At 46.5% G+C, this 19480-nt stretch overlaps 2 protein-coding genes across 3 annotated transcripts in view; one reads left to right on the top strand and one right to left on the bottom strand.

Moving 5' to 3' along the window:
• Positions 1 to 18938, bottom strand: part of LOC144892931 (uncharacterized) — a 22250-nt gene extending 3312 nt beyond the window's left edge. The window contains exon 1 of the mRNA XM_078781596.1: positions 18746 to 18938. Coding sequence (XP_078637722.1) covers positions 18746 to 18846 — 101 coding nt within the window. The 5' untranslated portion in view covers positions 18847 to 18938. The remainder of the gene's footprint in view (positions 1 to 18745) is intronic.
• LOC137431178 (tensin-3) overlaps positions 1 to 19480 on the top strand; it is a 391044-nt gene that overhangs the window by 93946 nt on the left and 277618 nt on the right. For both annotated transcript variants that reach the window (XM_078781594.1, XM_068122190.2), the window contains exon 3: positions 6305 to 6342. Coding sequence is in view for 1 of the 2 variants with exons in the window: in XM_068122190.2 (XP_067978291.2) it covers positions 6305 to 6342 (38 nt within the window). In the remaining variant the exon portion in view is untranslated. The remainder of the gene's footprint in view (positions 1 to 6304; positions 6343 to 19480) is intronic.

Below are 19480 nucleotides of genomic sequence, written 5' to 3'. Positions count from 1 at the left end.
CAACGTGAGAATGGCTGAAGTGATGTAATTCAAACTTGGAACAGGTATGTATAATGATGTAAACATTAACTGATTAGATTTTGGGTTCAAGCGGTCAAAGGTTAAAGGTCAAAGTCTGTAATAGGTCTATAACTTGAGAATGGCTAATGGGATCAAATTCAGACTTGGTACAGATATGTATAATGATGTAAAGGTTAACTGTTTAGATTTTGGGGGTCCGGATGTCAAAGGCTAAAGGTCAAAGGTCATGTCAGGTAAAAATGTGAGAACTTGTGAACAGCTGAAGGGATTTTTTTATTTTACTTTTTTGTATTCAAGATTGAGACTCGTGAAAGAGCTAACATTAATCACACAAAAAGTCAAACCGACACAAACCGACATATAAAACACAAAATAAGGGGAGCGGTAGACAAGATGGGGAGAGGGGGAATGACACAAACACAACATTTGAGAGCAGGGACATCGAGAGAACTGTGGGAGGGAGAGGGCTTGGGGGGAGGTGGGAGAGGTATAAAACATATGGACACTGCAAGGACTTCCAGGAAAGAAGTTGGAATTTCGAAAAAGTGTATCTGGGGTGAATTAGCGGGGGTAGAAAGGATCAAGGTTTTGGATGGGGGAAGATAAGAGATGGTGGTGAACAGCTGTTTTAAAGACCGGGAGGGAGGAGTGGGATTAAAGGGAGTGGGGGAATTTGTTCCAGAGGCAGGAAAAAAGGGGAATGAAAGAGTGAAGGTGAGCAGAGAGCCGAGATTTCGGCAGTTTAACCATCAGAGGGTTGCTGGCAGATCTTGTGCGACCTGTAGGAATATTTGGGGGACAGATCACCGAGAGAGCTGGGGGAGGAAGGCCAGAGAGGAGTCGGTAGAAGACAGAAAGACGACCAACCTGCCTGCGGTGAATGAGTGAAAGGCCCTCGGAGTTAGCTTCATCGCAGGAGATTCCAATGATTCTGAAAGCTTTGGCTTCAACAGCGTGAAGCCGAGCTAGGTGTGAGGCAGGAGTACCGGCCCAGAGGGGGGAACAGTATTCCATTGAGCTGCAGATGAAAGCCTTGTATATGGTGAGGAGCTCAGGTGTCCCAAGGAAGGACTTCGCACGACGGAGGATGCCCAGTCGGCGACTGGCTTTGGAGGCCAGCTTGGAAATGTGGTTTTCCCAAGAAAGATCATGGCAGATAGTGAGACCCAAAAGCTTGAGTGACAGAACTTCTTGGAGAGGATTGTTGAGAAAGTAGATGGGAGGGTTTTCCATTCGGTCTTTTCGGAGAGACATAGTAAGAGTGTGAGATTTGTCAGGATTGAAAGACATGTTCCACTTGTTTGACCAGTCTGTGATTTTGTCCAGGTCTGCAGAGAGTGAAGAGGCTGCAGGCTGCCGATCTGAGGAATGAGGAATGGAGCGGCAGAGAGTGGAGTCATCAGCAAAGAGATAAAGAGGATTTTCCAGAGAGTCGGAGAGATCATTGATGAAGACAAGAAAAAGCACAGCGCCCAGAACACTACCTTGGGGAACTCCAGCCAGAACAGGAAGGGGCGATGAGAGAAATCCATTCAGGGCCACACGTTGACTACGACGAGAGAGGAAGTCCGCAAGCCAAGCGTGGAGATTTCCATGGATACCATAGGAGGAGAGTTTGGTGAGCAGAGTTGGGTGCCAGACCGTATCGAAGGCACGTGATATATCAAGGGAGACTGCTCTGATTTCCTGTTTGGCATTGAGGACCTCTATCCATTGTTGAGACAGCAGAAGCAACATGTCCTGAGTAGAATGACCTGGTCTGAATCCAAATGGATGATCGGAGATCAAGCCATTGGAGAAGAGGAAGGATTTGATATCCGAAGCAATGATGGATTCCATGACTTTGCTGATAATTGGGAGCAGGCTGATTGGTCTGTAGTTGCAAGGATCTGTTTTTGCACCTTTTTTGTGTAAAGCGGTAATGTTTGCTGATTTCCAAGATGCTGGCAGATGATCTTGAGCAAAAGAGAGGGTGAAAAGAACAGAGAGAGGGTGAAATAGAGCGGAAAAGCAGGATTTTAGGACCCGTGGGCTGATGCCGTCTGGTCCAGTTGCAGAATCAGAGTCGAGGTTTGACAAAAACTTCTCCACCTTGTCAGGAGAGAAGGACACAGAGTCCAGGAGCAGATGGATTTGACTGGGTAAGGTGGGAACAGAAAGAGAATGGTTTGGGACACAAGATTTTGAGGCAAACACAGAGTTGAGGCATTCGGCTTTCTCACGTGATGTGTCAACTGTGTAGCCATTTGAGGTGAGGGAGGGGATGGAGGGGGAACAAACACCAGAAACGGATTTGACCAGACGCCACCAGGATTTGGAGGAAGGAGACAGGTTTGAGAGTTCATTCTTGAGTGTGGAGAGATAGTGCTTCCTGGCACCCCTGAGGGTAGACACACACTTGTTCCGAACTTGGTGGAAGGAACTGAGATTGCCTTCAGTTGGATTTGCCTTCCAAGAGGCAAAGGCAAGTTGTTTCAGGGCAACTGCCTCACCACAAGATTCATTGTACCAATGGATGGGAGGAAGGGTAAGACAACTGAAGACGAGATGGGATAAATCTGTGCATGAGAGAGAGCAGTTTGCTTTGGAAGAATTCCCAGGAAGAATTGATGTCAGAGGCAGTAGAGATGGGAGACCAGTCCAGATGATTGATGGCTGCTTGCAGCCCGTGCCAGTCGGCCTGAGTGAAATGCCAGACTCGTCGACACTGAGGAGGCTCTCTGAGAATGGCCAGAGAGATGTCCACTTTAACAAGCACATGATCAGAAGAACCGATTGGAGCAGAAGAAGAGCAGCAGACATTTGCAGGGAAGTTTGTCATAACCACGTCTCGAAGAGAAGATACTCCATTGACTGAGATCCGGGTCGGGAAATCGACAGATTGTGTCAGTCCCAATGAGTCACAGAAGTCCTTTGCTGAGGTGCCATGGCTGGTGAGAGAGGAACCCACACCCAGCCAGCTGGCATGATGACAGTGGAAGTCGCCACATATGAGGAAGAGAGAGTTGGGATGAGTTGATAGAAGTTGGTCCATGTTCTCAGACAGCGACATGTAAATGGAGTCATCACTGTTTGGAGGACGGTACAGAACACATATGAACAAAAGGTGGGAGTGGAGAGAAAGCCATAGCCAGAGGTACTCCTGGGGGTGGGTTGGAGAGAGGGCAGTGCAAGGAGAGTGAGGAAGAGAGTTTTTGATAAAGATGGCAACCCCACCACCAGGACGAGGCTCAGGTCTATCATACCGGAGGAGGGAGTAACCAGGAAGAGATATTAAGGAATCAGAGACATTTTGAAGGAGGAAAGTTTCTGTTGAGCAGATCAAGTCTGGATTGTCAGAAGCAACCTGAATGGAGAGATCAATCAGGTTTGAGCGAAGGCCTCGGATGTTTGAGGTCCATATCGTTAATGAGGAGAGAGAGGGGCATCGGGTGCAGGAGAGGGGAGGGGTGGGGTAGAGGCAGATGAAGGATGGGCGGGGGAGGTAGGAAGAGCAGTTAATAGTGTGTCAGAGATTACATAAGTGTTACAAGAAAGGGAAGGATGAGGACGAAAGGTTTGATGGTGATGGGATGAGGCACAGTGAGGGGTTCTTTGAGGGGTGGCAGTGGAAAGTTGAAGGTTGGGGCAGGTAGAGGTGTGAGATAGAAGGGAGATGAAGTCAGGAGGAGGCAGCTTTGAGAAGGGGGTGGGAGGAGGGATAATTGGAGAGGGATGGTAGGGGGGGGGAGATTTGAAGGGGAGGGGTTGGGGGGCAGTTTTGAAAGGGTCGGTGAGGGGGGAGTTTAGAAAGTGGATGATTCATGAAAGACGAACATTTCTAACAAATTGGGTTTATTGTGATTTTCAAGTTAGCGATCCATTTAGGAACGATAGAGGGGGGGTGGAATGAATATGAATTTAGAGCATGTAGTGATTTCGAATTATAAGAGATTGAATATTTTTTTGAAGTAGAATGAGTTGAAGAGGAAATTGAAAAGAGCCTTTTAAATAGGAAGAAAAACAACGTGTTGTAATATACCACTGAATAAAACACTGCAGGGGAAAGTTTAAACATATTTAAACAGAACCGTGAAGAACAATCTAATATTCACAAAAATACCAATGGGGAGAGGGCCTAGACTCCCTCGAGGGATAACCACGTGTCACAGGGAAAAGATGACAGGGGAAAGAAAACAAGACAAGAAAAGAAAACAGGGGAAAATATGTCAGCAAAAAGAACAGGGCAAAACAGATCTGGGGAATAGCGTGAAATGGGGGTGAAACACGTGGTCGAAGAACGAACGAACGAAAAGAACAAAGAAGGAAATGTTTTTGTTTTCTTTGTTTTTTTTTGAGTTAAGATTTTAAACAAGGAAGTATGGGGTGAAAAGACTGGGAAAGAAACTAAGAGAACGAGAGTAGCAGGACCACGATCGACCGCTGAGAGAAGACAAAGCCTCCAGGTAGGAAGCTTCAAGAACAACAGCAGGGCCGCAATATATCGTGGCACGAAATACTCGACCACTCTATACAGGTATGAAAGATTAACACCGATAATCTTCCAAGGGACGCACTATAGGTACACACACGTAAGATAAATACAGTTTCGACAAAAATACAATTGTGAACAATTACTTAACTTCGAGCGTGCGTGAAGGTCCGGACAGCTTCGTAAAACCATAATTTAAATTAAAACTTGGTACAGGTATGTATAATCATGTAAACATGAACTGATTAAATGTTGGGGTCAATAGGTCAAAGGTCAGATGTCAAGTCAGGTAAAAATGTGCTAACTTGGGCACAGCTGAATGGATTTAAATCAAACTTGATACAAGTATTACAATGATGTAATAATGTGGGCAGAGGCATATCATTCGACGTCGTGACGTCGAAAGTGCCGTTCTAGTTACAGTTAAAATGCAAGCTGAAAGTACCCTTTTTTACTGTAAAAAACATTATATATATTTTTAATTGAATTATACATACTAGGACGTGCCCGTACGTGGGTGCCCGTTCCGTGGCCAAAAAAAAATAAAAAAATTTTTTTCCAAATTTAAATCAAGTTTACCTCCCTGTCTTTGCTAGCCATGACATTCGATGCCATTGACCATTGCCACTCCTACGCCACGGTGAGGCGACAGGGTAGGATTTGTAGGAGACCTGAAAGTGCAGTGTCAGTATGTATTCCATGTTCGAATTGTTGTAGTTTTAAAATAGTTAAAAAAAAAAAAGGTTTGCAAAGCATATCACCAAATTGAAACAGAATTGAAACAGAGCAGAATTCGTTATTATTATTATATTACTACAAATTATTACAAATTCTAGATACATCTAGTATGTACAAGTATTCATATACATATACATATATACCAAGATATACAGAACTAGTCTTGTGTTTGCTATGATAAAGGGTTAATTCCCAAAACGTCACCTTCTCCATGCCTCCCATGGCGGTTAGAATACATCATTCACCGGTGTTGTAATACCTGTCTGCTGACAGAGATCAACACTAGCTTTCAACAGCAAAACTAGTTCTTCATTCTACTTGGACCAGACAGCTTTACGGTGAGCAGAGTATGAAATGAGAGACCCTGTCACTCCTCCAATCAAGTGTAATTCAATCATGGTCTTTGATGCTGGATAATAACTGAATTTCACATTGTCCATTAGGTTTAAACAGACGTTGATGGAAGCTGAAAGTAAAATGCACAAATAAACCTCTTCTTAACAAGTTGAAAAGTGATATTTTCAAAGTGAATATACCTTGCCAAAACGTATTAATCACTTATAAAGTCCTTAATTGTCAATATGTATTGGATGTCAAGGTCCTATTTTGGTTTAAAACTTTTCCCTGGAATTTAACCAGAGGATTTGAGCCTTTCTTTGTCTTCACACAACTCGTATAACATCCATGCAATTTTGGAATTCCTGTCATATATATATATATTTCCTGTACATTTTATCTGTTTTAAATATTTATTCTTCTGACTAACTAAATTTTAAATCCGCTTCTATGTATATAATTTGCTTTACATTGGTGTCACTTTCTCACTATTATCATCGGTTGAAAAATTATTTAAAATCCGAGTTACCAGAAAAAGGGGATTATTCATTGACGTGTGCAGGTGGGGGATGTGGTTTGTTGGGTGTGTGATGCATAAATTTAAATATGATATCTCACGCTTGTTTATACCAAGCAAACACTGCTTTATGCTATTCAGAATGTCTGGCGTTGTGAACAAGATGTATTTCCCAGAAAGTGTTTGCTTGCATTGAAGTCAGATTTCCTTTTGTGTTGCAGTATGCAAATACGCTTGTCACAAGTCCTGCCAAGCAAAGGTAAGGTGGCATCCAAACAATTAAATTCATAATTTTTCAGCAATACTTCCCAGTGATACATGTTTTCCACCTCTATATATGAGCTTGTCCATGATATTTTTTGACATTAGGCAAACAATTGTAGTGCATACATCAGAGCATTAAGAGTACTAAGTACACATTTTGCACAGTCTTGTCTACACCCTATGTAAATGAAGTTTGTGTGCATGCTGTGACATTATTATCGCATGCAAAGCAAATTGTTATATGTGAAACATAGGCCATGTTGTAAGACATTTGATGGACAAAAATGAAGTTTTTATTTTTAATTTTGCATTCCGAGATGTAAATTTTTTATGGAAACCAGATATACTGTATATCCGTTATCCACCTGCTTTTGGCAAACTAAATGCTGCAGTTAGAATTACTTGTCAGAAGGAGGCGCTCTTTCATGAAACACTTGGTACATTACTTCTCGATCAGCAGACCTGAACGAATTTGCCATTTTGGATTTAAAAGGAAAACCCCAATACTTCACCTTCCTAGGGCGGATCCAGGGGGGGGGGGGGGGTGACAGGGGTGACTAGTCTCCTCCCTATTTTTGGAATAGCAATGTTTTAAAACAGAGGAAATTGTTTTTTTTGGTCTTTCAGATTTCCGTTTTGCAAGGGGCCTATGGAATCCATCTACATCGCCTGGTAATATTATCTATTAATTTAGTGTTCGTTATGGTTGAAGATAAGCTCTAATTAGCAGGAGGTAGACCCTAGTTAGATTAATGCTGCCGAGGTGTAGGATAAGCCGCTGGGGCCTGACTAGGCCTAGGCCTAGTCGATCATATCCTACTGTTTGGGAATAGGCGTTCTGTATAGCCATAAGTTTCAACTTTATTGCAGTTATTCAACTTGATTATCAATTTATTTCAGATTTGAGCGTGCGTTTGAAAAATGGACAATCCAAGGAAGAAAACACGTCGCCAAGGAACCCTGGACGCTTTCATTAAAAAGCCTAGTTCCAGCAAAGATACGACAACGTCTGAAGCTCCTGAGGCGATTGATATGGTCACGGAGCCAACGGCAGAACACACAGAACCGATCGCTCCAAGAGAACTTCAACCTCAGCATGGTGTTGTTGCGAATTCTATTTCTTCTGATGGTACAGCGGCAGCCGTCGCTGTGGCATCCTCGACAGTTGAAGTGTCTGTCTCGCCGTATGACGTCGGACAAGTAATTCGTGGATCATCAACATTAAGTGACTCGGATAAGATTCGGTTCATAGACAATTGCTGGAAACCTTCAACGTCTGATGCCCTGGATTCCCAATATCGCGAGTCGAAAAGGCGGTACCTGACATTCCAATGGAAATGGCTTGATCACCACAAATGGCTTGCATACAGTGCGCACGTCAACCATAGAGGCGGTTGGTGTTTACCGTGCTTACTGTTTTTGAGTGACCGTGAAAAGGAAACTCTTGGGGTCTTTGTTTAAACTCCATTCAGAAACTACAACAAATCCAAGGAATCGCTGAGTGGACATGAGGATAAGAAATACCACAAGATATGCATCGAACGGGCAGGTATTATCCGAGCTCAGATGGCAAACGTCGAGGGTCGCATTGACGTACAGATTAATCAAATGGCGGCGCAAAATGTCAAAAGAAATGAACAGATACTGCCATATATCGTCGACGTGGTGATGCTATGTGCCACACAGCAGATCGCTTTACGTGGGCATAGGGACGACAAGGTGGATTTCGCTCAGGCACCCGTAGCCAACGAAGGGAACTTTATAGCTATCATTCGTCTTCTGGCAGAGAGCAATCCTGCCCCGAAAGAGCATCTAATCTCTGGACCGAAGAATGCTCGGTACACCAGTAAATCGGTTCAGACTGAGTTGATCAATGTAGCTGCCGACTTGTTCCGTGACTACTTTCGAAAATGCCTTGAAAAACACCCTCACTTTGCAATCATCGCGGATGAAATGACATCACAAGGCCGTGAGGTTTTGTCAGTATGCATTCGCCTACTCGACTTCCTTGCTGATCCATCCAAACCGAAAAAGCGTGAAGTGCTGATAGACATATGCGACCTTGAACGTACGACTGGACAGGCTATTGCCAAGGCAATTCAAAAAAGCCTTGAGAGAAATAAGATCAGCATTGCTGATTGTAAGGTGTTGGGCTAGCGGCTAGGGTGCCGGCTTAGGATCCTAGGATCCTGGGTTCGAATCCCGGTCGATCGCTGAATTAACGCCAGGGGGGTTGACTCAGCCTGCTCATCCTTCCGAGGTCGGCTAATTGAGTACCAGTTCACTGGTAATTCCCTGTTTGTCGTTAAAGGCGGCAAAAAGGGTTGGCGTCAGGAAGGGCATCCGGCCGTAAAACATTGCTTCAAAAAGGGGACAAAAAACAACAACAACCACGGTTCCCGAAAAAGGCCAACCCCCGCTTGCGGGGAAAAATGGCCTCTAAAGGTGGTTATATTATATATATTGCTGATTGTAAGGGTCAGGCATACGACACAACTGCGTCAATGAGCTCCGACAAGAAGGGTGTTCAAGCTGAAATTTCCAAGCTTGCGCCGGATGCGGATTATCAAGGTTGTTGTCTGCATGGACTCAATCTTGTTATCTGCCATGCTTGCTCACATTCATGTTCATTGTTTCTGATCAGTCAAGTAATATTGTAAGTTGGCCAGCGATTACTGATAGTCGGAATAAATTCTTCATCCCGATACCGGGTCACTGTTTTGGTCAATCTTATTTCTTCCTATTTACGAAAATTTAACTCATTGATGAAAAATTAAAATCCCTACCTAAAACGTCATACTCTAGGAGTCTAACAGTGAGGCAGATTTGTTTCACAGAATGCAGGAAATTGCATTTCAGAACAAGCAAAATTGAAAATTTCCATGCCCCCCCACCCCAGGCCCCTCTAGCGGGCTCGGCCCCATTGGGGCCTCGAGGAAGTCACCCCCCTGCAGAAAATCCTAGATCTGCCACTGCAGGATATGGTTAAGCAAAACCTATAGAATTGGCTCAATATAATGAGTATAAGCAAATCCTATCAAGCAATAAGGTGAACTTGATTAACTAAGTAGCATCTACTTGTGTGAGTATTCTATTATTTTAGGAAATGTGATTGCAGAATTATATTTGGGCCCTTGTCACTTAACCTTGTTTTGACATGAAGTTAATTTAGTGTTTCATGACATGAGGTTTCTCATTGGTGAGATCATCAACCCCATCGCTCCACTCTTTACATGCACAGATTCTCTTGTTTTTCTCAATTTGATTTTCTCATTTTAACCCCTCATATCCCACATCTCACTTCTTTGCATATAGTTACATCAACATATCTCATGTATAATGGATAGTTTTGGGTGAGAGAAAACTGTTGGCACACTCTGAATAAAAGGGGAGCATCATTTTCTCTGTCAGTATTCAAGGCTTCTCTAATTGTGCATGTTTCAAAAATTGGTCAGTCCTGCCACTCAATAATGAAACCATTCTGTCAGATGTTTTTATTGTCCACTTGTGTTTATTCCACCCCCTTGATGCCCCGCATGATCTGTATTTCAAACAAGCCATCTCAGAAGTGGAATAACACTGTGACTACTTGTTTTGTTGAGGTGTGCAGAAAGACATTTATTAATTCAATAACTAGTACACCCGCTCACTACGGGAGGGGCAGGAAGGGTCATTCCTCTTTGGGGTATATAGATTACAGTTGATCTATGGTCGGGTCTCAAGAACATTGGGTGTGTTCATTTATCAAGTTTCTTGTGGAGAAATCGCCAAGTGGTTGAAGCATTCGAGCAAGCATTCAATTCAAAACCGTTAAGGAACGGCTGGCTTGGCAAGAGCTAGCTAGCTAGCTGCTTGGTAAATGAGCACACCCCGGGCTTCCTCCCTTTCAGTACACATTATTACTGCAGGAAAAACGCCTTGGGGAAGTGTGACATTATCATTAGTATTAATATTGTTTTGTAATAACATTAACAATATGCGTTATCATTAATTTTGTTATTAAACGTGTCTTTGGAAAAACGCCACGATAAATCTTCTTCTTTGGAAAAACGCCACGATAAAGCTAATTTAACATTGATATACACCTCAACATGCAACCTCATTGACAGCAATGGTGGGGAAAACTCACTCGGGGGAGAAAACCCCCTTGGGGAGGGGGGCAAATGAATGCGCTACAACCTTCATTATGTAACCCTTCATCATCCTGTCAAGTTTGGTTGAGATTGGATAAATAACGACGGAATGTATTGGCATCAAAAATTCCATCAGACAGACAGACACAAATGGCGTATTTTAGTCTGATACATGGCAGACAGACAGACAGACAGACAAACACCATCAGACAGACAGACAGACACCAAAAGGCATATTTTAGTATGATACATGGCCCTCACATATCATTTAGCCACCACAATACATATATGGATCTGGCCAAAATTCACAAAGGGTACTTCAGAGCATTATTATATACTCGTAGAAAGCCTGTCAAAATCACAGGTTGCAACAGTTTATTCGCCGGTGCAGCCTCTTGAGCGTGCCAAAGTCTGAAGCCTTGGCCTAGTGTCAGGTGTGCTTATATCTTCTTTATTTACGTATTAGACATCCTACGGACGTAATGTACCTCGTTTTACTCTGTGCATGTTGTACATCGCGTGCAGTGAATTTCTCCTCACTGTGCCTTGTATTTATTGTTATTTTTCAAAAACACTTCTGTACACCGCCCTTGAGGCTCGGTTTGCAAGCCATCATCTACAATTCCAATAGAAGAGACATAATTACTCTTTTATGGAATTTTTTCCCAGTTTTTTATCCTCATAAATAGACCGTAGTGAATGCACATTTGTGTTAAAAGATACCCTTATGGAGGGGTGGAATGTTGACCTCTGTACAAACTCCAACTGGGTGTGTCAACTGTGTAGCCATTTGAGGTAAGGGAGGGGATGGAGGGGGCACAAACACCACCAGGATTTGGAGGAAGGAGACAGGTTTGAGAGTTCATTCTTGAGTGTGGAGAGATTGTGCTTCCTGGCACTCTTGAGGTTAGACACACACTTGTTCCGAGCTTGGTGGAAGGAACTGAGATTGCCTTCAGTTGGATTTGCCTTCCAAGAGGCAAAGGCAAGCTGTTTCAGGGCAACTGCCTCACCACAAGGTTCAAAGTACCATGGACAGGAGGAAGGGTAAGACAACTGAAGATGAGATGGGATAAATCTGTGCATGAGAGAGAGCAGTTTGCTTTGGAAGAATTCCCAGGAAGAATTGATGTCAGAGGCAATAGAGATGGGAGACCAGTTCAGATGATTGATGGCTGCTTGCAGACCGTGCCAGTCAGCCTGAGTGAAATGCCAGACTCGTTGGCGCTGAGGAGGCTGTCTGAGAATGGCCAGAGAGATGTGCACTTTAACAAGCACATGATTAGAAGAACCGATTGGAGCAGAAGAAGAGCAGCAGACATTTGCAGGGAAGTTTGTCATAACCAAGTCTAGAAGAGAAGATACTCCATTGACTGAGATCCGGGTCGGGAAATTGACAGATTGCGTCAGTCCCAATGAGTTACAGAAGTCCTTTGCTGAGGTGCCATGGCTGGTGAGAGAGGAACCCACACCCAGCCAGCTGGCATGATGACAGTTGAAGTCACCACATATGAGGAAGAGAGAGTTGGGATGAGTGGATAGAAGTTGGTCCATGTTGTCAGACAGCGAAATGTAAATGGAGTCATCACTGTTTGGTGGACGGTACAACACACATATGAACAAAAGGTGGGAGCAGAGAGGAAGCCGTAGCTAGAGGTACTCCTGGGGGTGAGGTGGAGAGAGGGCAGTGCAAGGAGAGTGAGGAAGAGAGTTTTTGATAAAGATAGCAACCCCACCACCAGGACGAGGCTCAGGTCTATCATACCAGAGGAGGAAGTAACCAGGAAGAGATATTAAGGAATCAGAGACATCTTGAAGGAGGAAAGTTTTTGTTAAGCAGATCAAGTCTGGATTGTCAGAAGCAACCTGAATGGAGAGATCAATCAGGTTTGATTGAAGGCCCCGGATGTTTGAGGTCCATACCGTTAATGAGGAGAGAGTGGGAGCATCGGGTGCAGGACAGGGGAGGGGAGGGGTAGGGTCAGATGAAGGATGAGAGGGGGAGATAGGGAGAGCAGTTGATAGTGTGTCAGATATTACAGAAAAGTTACAAGAAACAGAAGGATGAGGAGGACGAAAGGTTTGATGGTGATGGGATGAGGCACAGTGAGGGGTTGTTTTTGGGGGGGGGGGGGGTCAGAGGAAAGTAGAAGGTTGGGGGAGGTGGAGGTATGAGATAGAAGGGAGACGAAGTGGGGAGGAGGCAGGTTTGAGGAGGAGGGGGAGGGGGGAGAATTGGAGAGGGATGGTAGGGGGGGAGATTTGAAGGGGAGGGGTTGGGGGAGAGTTTTGAAGGGGAGGGGTGAGGGGGGAGTTTAGGAGGGGAGGGGCAAGTGGGGAGTTTATGAGGTGAGGAGCAAGGGGGGAGATTTGGAGGGGAGGGGCAAGGGGGGAGTTTAGAAAGTGGACGATTAATGAAAGGTAAACATTTATAACAAATTGGGTTTATTGTGATTTTCAAGTTAGCGATCCGTTTAAAAATGATGGAGGAGGGGTGGAATGAATGTGACTTTACAGCATGTATTGAGGAAGAATAATAAGAGATTGAATATTTTTTTGAAGTGGAATGAGTTGAAGAGGAAATTGAAAAGTCTTTTAAATAGGAAGAAAAACAGCGTGTTGTAATATACCACTGAATAAAACACTGCAGGGGAAAGTTTAAACGTATTTTAACACTGTTGTAAAATCAAGATACAACATCGTCCCAAAAGTAGGTTTAATCGAAATTCGTTCTCAACAGCATCTAGAGAGAAACCAATAAACATTGTATTAATATTACAGGTGAATACAGGTGCGTACAGGTGGTATAACTATAAATGAGCTTATGATATATATAGCAGAATCGTTACCTTTCTATGGAAGCCCAGAGGAGCTATAGAGTTACATTGCGATGATGGATGTACATCTCCTGTCTGCGCTGAAAGGCAGTCTCTTATATATAGGAGCCGCGAAGGTGTCGCGTAGCGGCCATGAGGAGAATAACATCAGTGTCGTAACTTGGATGACGATTTCATCACATTCTCCCCGCGCTTAGAACTTAACTAGGCGGTAATGAACAGCAGACACATACTGATAATTCAGTAGAGGGATACATAGGAATGCAAAGAACGAAATACATCGGAAGGATGTTACTGCCAGTCGAACGTCCAGGGGCCATCAATCCCGATGGCAGGGTTACTGCATTTCAACCTGTTAGCCTGGTTAGCAATCAATCCCCAGATATAGATGTATCGAGGAGGAAATCCCAATCAAGAAGATACCGAACCGAGCAAGCAGTGTTCATCCCAGGGAGAAGACGATGAGCCCATGGGTAGCAGTAGTCCTACAGTGGGGTAGTCGGCACAGTAGCTAGATTAGATAATTTGTACCTCGTCGAACAGTGGGGTAGTCGGCACAGTAGCTAGATGGATAAGGTGTACCTTTGCGATATGCAACTCATTATATAAGGTGTGCCTTGTCGAAGAGCGAATGTCCATTCGTCGCAATGCAACGCATTTCAGGCAGATGTGTCGATGTGGAAGATGTGTAAACCAGTAAGCCATGTCTATTCGTCGCAAGGCAACACATTACAGGAAGATGTGTCGATGTGGAAGATGTGTAAATCAGTAAGCCTCTTTACAGTAAGCTGTAACAGTAAGTAAGATTACATGACAGGAGGCCACTACAGTAAGTCCATTACAGTAAGGCTGTACCTGCCTTGGCTCCCAAGGGTACATGGTCGATCCATGTTAGGTCCATGTCATGGATTTGCCGAGGGAGAGAATCGATGAGAGCCATAACGCGAGTTACTCGACACCGGCAGCGGCCCTGTTGAATCACGAGACTCGAGCGTCCTCTGACGGCAGCTCATACGCATTACAAACTCTTGTTTCGGCACGCGAATCTACCGTTGGCAGCGATCGCACGAGACACGAGCGGCCTCTGAAGGCTGCCTGGACGACCGGCATGGCTGATTACGACGACGCACAAAACGACCGGAACGCGCCTCCCCAGCGGAGCGTGCAGAACCTCCGCGATGCATACGGCAATCCCGTCCTGCAGCGCTCAGAGGAACGGAGAAGACCGGCTTTACCGGCTGCCGAGAGAACGTCCCGGATGGACGACAAAAACGACCGAAACGCGCCTCTCCAGCGAAGCGCGCAGAACCTCCGGGATGCATATGGCAATCCTGTCCTGCTGTACAGCGCGCAGAGGATCGGAGAAGATCGGCAAACCGAGAGAGAGTCCCGGCTGGACAAACCATGTTTGCCCCAGCGTTGTCCCGGATGGATTGTCTAGATGTCGAGATGATTGTCATGCTAGATGTCCCGGATGGATTGGCCATCCACGGATGTCCGACCGATCCATCCATTCAACGCCTTCATTGCATGGCACGGATCCAGCCGGACCGCGGATGGATCGACCATCCACGGACGCAAAGACTCAGAGACCCAAAGACAGCCATCACCCCGGATGGACTGTCCATCCACGGATGTCCGACCAATCCATCCATTCAACACCTTCATTGAATGGCTCGGATCGACCATCCATGGACTCAAAGACTCACTCAAAGACACAAAGACATCCATGGACGCCATCCTGGGCCCCCACAAGGGGCGAGGTGGGAGTCGTTATACCGGACGGCATCCGGGCGAGCAACAATAACCTCCTGGGCCCCCACAAGGGGCGAGGTGGCCCGATCACAGGGAGGGGCCATGTCGAGCAAAGGTCGCAGACGCTCCTTATCCGGAGCGACAGAGCCATGGGTCACGGTGTACCCCAGAAGATCTATTGTGCGTAGGGAGTATTTGCACGTATCCTCATTCATAGTTAAGTGATACCTCTGCGCGACCTCAAGGAAGCGCTTCAGATTAGCATCATCGGTTAAGTGCTCCCGCATTTGCACTTATCCTCGTTCATAGTTAAGTGATACCATTTGCACTTATCCTCGTTCATAGTTAAGTGATACCTCTGCGCGACCTCAAGGAAGCGCTTCAGATTAGCATCATCGGTTAAGTGCTCCCGATCCAACCCCCCTCACCCCCCCCCCCCCCCCACCGAGGTTGCAGCAGCGCGCTGCATACCGAAGTCAGACGACCTTCACAGTCTGGGTCAGTCTGAGTCACAGTCAGTCTGGGCAGAGGGAAATGGAATCAGACGAGGCGTCTCGCAGTCTCGAAATGTGCGTGGATACGAGCCAAGAGCTCTGTCCGATAAACAACAAGCCCAGAGTCAAGGGCGAGCAGGCAGTACGGTGCCCTCGTTACTTGCGCAGGTGACAAGGGAGTCGGGCGCGACGCTCAATGTCACCATTTCACGAGGTCACCGTGTACTCCCTAAACGGCGCGGGCGCGCGACCTTGAGGTAGCGCCGCGTTACGTAGTTTACGTCGTTTACGTAAAGGACATTTGGTACGTAGTTTACCAAGGTACATGGAAATGTAAACGAATCCCCGATGAGATCGCTTGAAGCACGCAATTACGTTAATGACGCCGTAGAGCAAACGCGTGATTAGTCGGTGACGTCATCAATTGGTTTGGGCACGTGCGGTTCGTTGGCGAAACCAGCCAGCATGGCACGCTGAGATGAGACGCACGCACGAGACGCACGAGAGGCCTGAAGTAGTATCTAGGGCGCACCGCGTACGAGGGAAACCGAAAGTTGAGCTCGGCCCGTTGAACCAGTGCGGCTTCGCCGAGTCGAGAGGGTGAGCACGCCGAGTCGAGGTGCGAGCACGCTGAGTCGAGAGGGCGAGCATGCTTGGCAGCGATAGACTGCACGACCTGAAGTAGCGTCTCGTTTGTTAGCTTTCGGGTCAGAGGATCGAATACATATCACGCCCTGAAGTAGCGTCTCGTTTGTTAGCTTTCGGGTCAATGGATCGAATACATATCACGCCCTGAAGTAGCGTCTCGTTTGTTAGCTTTCGGGTCAGAGGATCGAATACATATCACGCCCTGAAGTAGCGTCTCGTTTGGTAGCTTTCGGGTCAATGGATCGAATACATATCACGCCCTGAAGTAGCGTCTCGTTGATTAGCTTTCGGGCCGTGTTTTGTCCGGAGCTTTCGACATAGATAGCCATATAGAATACACATACATGGTATACGAACATCTTATGAAGTACACATGGTATACGATCATCTATCATAAGCATAAGCCCGAGTGTCGTGAAAGGCTATGAAGGTCCCTCTCGACGTCCTTATAAACTCATCCGTGCTGCGACGAGTCCTCGCATGGTGCCAAGCGAGCCTCCATTGAGGCGATTCCGGGCAGCGGAGTTCGCCGGCCTCGTTGAGTAGCCACATGTAGGTGGGATTTCGATGGCCGTGATCAGAATCGCGGGCCTCGCAGAGTGGTGCCCGCGAAGGGCGCAGGGCCCGAGCAGCTGGAGCGAGCCGGCCATGGAAGGCACGGCGTGATTCCGACGAGCAGTGCGCGATTCGCGCGGAGGAGGTGGTTCCACCGAGAAGCGAGTGGTCAGGGTGAGCCGGCCGTGTGAGGCACGGCGTGATCCCGATGAGCAGTGCGTGATTCGCGCGGAGGAGGTGGTTCCACCGAGAAGTGAGTGGTCAGGGTGAGCCGGCCGTGTGAGGCACGGCGTGATCCCGACGAGCAGTGCGCGATTCGCGCGGAGCAGGTGGTTCCACGGGTGAGCCGGCCGTGTGAGGCACGGCTTGATCCCGACGAGCAGTGCGCGATTCGCGCGGAGGAGGTGGTTCCACCGAGAAGCGAGTGGTCAGGGTGAGCCGGCCGTGTGAGGCACGGCATGATCCCGACGAGCAGTGCGCGATTCGCGCGGATCAGGTGGTTCCACCGAGTAGCGAGTGGTCGGAGTGTGCCGGCCGTGTGGAGGCATGGCCGACATGGGAGTCGTGATCACTCGCGTGGGAATCTCATCTCGGGCCGAGGCACGCAAATCTAGGATGATTCTCTCGGACGGAGCCGTTAGCGTTTCGAGCAACCGAGGCTAGACTCGTACCTGCGGCGCCAAGCGGGTCCGTCGTTCCGACGGGGTTGTCAGTTTGCGTTTTGACGACGCGGTCCCGCAAAAGGCTTGCGAGGTCCCATCGCATCCGGTCCTTTTGAGGCAGACCGGCGGGGCCGAGGCACACAAGTCGAGGAGGTTCCGTTGAGGCGATTGACGATCGGAAAGCCGTTAGCGTTTCCCGCAGCTGCGGCTAGACTCGTACCTTCGGCTCCAAGCACGTCCGTCGACCCGGCGGGTTTTCTGCCGCAGGACATTGCTTTGGCGACGTAGTTCCAAAACAAAATGCTTGCGTGGTTCCGATGCATCCGGTCCCTTCTCCGTGGCTTACGCCAGCTCGACGGGTCCTCCGCTGGGCATTCTTCTCCGAGGCGAGCATTGCAGGAGCGTGGGCATTATCTCGATTCCGAGCGATGTCAGGAGAGGAATTTCGATTAAGTGTTGTAAAATCAAGATACAACATCGTCCCAAAAGTAGGTTTAATCGAAATTCGTTCTCAACAGCATCTAGAGAGAAACCAATAAACATTGTATTAATATTACAGGTGAATACAGGTGCGTACAGGTGGTATAATTATAAATGAGCTTATGATATATATAGCAGAATCGTTACCTTTCTATGGAAGCCCAGAGGAGCTATAGAGTTACATTGCGATGATGGATGTACATCTCCTGTCTGCGCTGAAAGGCAGTCTCTTATATATAGGAGCCGCGAAGGTGTCGCGTAGCGGCCATGAGGAGAATAACATCAGTGTCGTAACTTGGATGACGATTTCATCACAAACACAACCGTGAAGAACAATCTTATATTCACAAAAATACCAACTGGGAGAGGGCCTAGAGGGACAACCACGAGTCACGTGAACAGGGCAAAAGGTGGAAGGCAAGGAGATAATGGGGGTGGGGCAAGACAGCACACATGGACAGAAGTACACGATGAGACAAAAGCACACGTGGAGAAATGGAAATAAATGTTTTTTTCTTTGTTTGTTTTTGTTTTTTGGGGTGGGGGGGGGGGGGGAATTAAAACGTTAGACAAATAGTAGATGTATGGGGAAGTTTGGGGGAGAAGGGAAAAATCGAGGAACCAAGCAAAAACAGCAAAGGAAGGAACTTAAGTGAACAAACTTCGACGGGGGAAGCCTCAGGCTACAAGGCCGCACACACGGGGCAAACAGAAAATGATTAATTAATTACGAGTTACAGGAAATTCAAACCAAAACGAACTAGAAACGAACAATAACGCATAGATGATAAAATAACAAGTGGAAATTTGACAATCACACAAATGGAAAAATACCTTAACTTTGGATGCCTGGAGAGACCAAAAGTCGCCACCTCGATCGAGAAACCGGAAGCGGAAGTCCTGCAAATTGCAAAGTTAATCATAGAGAATGTCATTGCTGTTGAAAAACAACCTGAATGACTTTCAACATTGACACCACAACAAGAGATTGTCCTTCCTTGCCACAGTGAAGTCAATATTCTCTTGCTAATATATTTTGTGCACCAGAGATGAGCCGTAGAAGCACCAACATTATCTCCACCGATTTGATGACAGAGAGTGAAAAACTTAGATGTTGGCAGGTCTTGTCAAAGGATAGGGGTGTGGCCAGACCCTCTATTCGTAAGTGTAGTCTATTGCAATTGAGGCACGCATCTGTCAATCGAGTTGTAATACTCAGTGTTGTTGTTGTTGTTGTTGTTGTTGTTTCGTATGCAGCCTGTGGCTGCTGGTTGCATTATTTTTCTGGAAGCGTTTTAGTGCCGCTGATGGCCAGATGCACTGATTCACTGATGCAGTGCCCCAATTACCAGTGAGCTGGTACTCAATTTGCCGACCTCAGAAGGATGACAGGCTGAATCAACCCCCCTGGTGTTAATTCAACGACCGACCGGGATTCAAACTCAGGATCCTTGGATCCCAAGCCAGCACCCTAACCGTTAAGCCAACACCAGGCTTCATAATACTCGTACTCTTTCATCTCCGAATGGGCTTCAGGCATCTTATTGAATTCAATGTTGTACATGTCGT

This window comes from Myxine glutinosa, chromosome 7 (assembly GCF_964187855.1).
Source record: "Myxine glutinosa chromosome 7, kmMyxGlut1.1, whole genome shotgun sequence".
In the NCBI taxonomy this organism is placed as follows: Eukaryota; Metazoa; Chordata; class Myxini; order Myxiniformes; family Myxinidae; genus Myxine; species Myxine glutinosa.
This window is presented reverse-complemented; position numbering and strand designations above follow the sequence as displayed.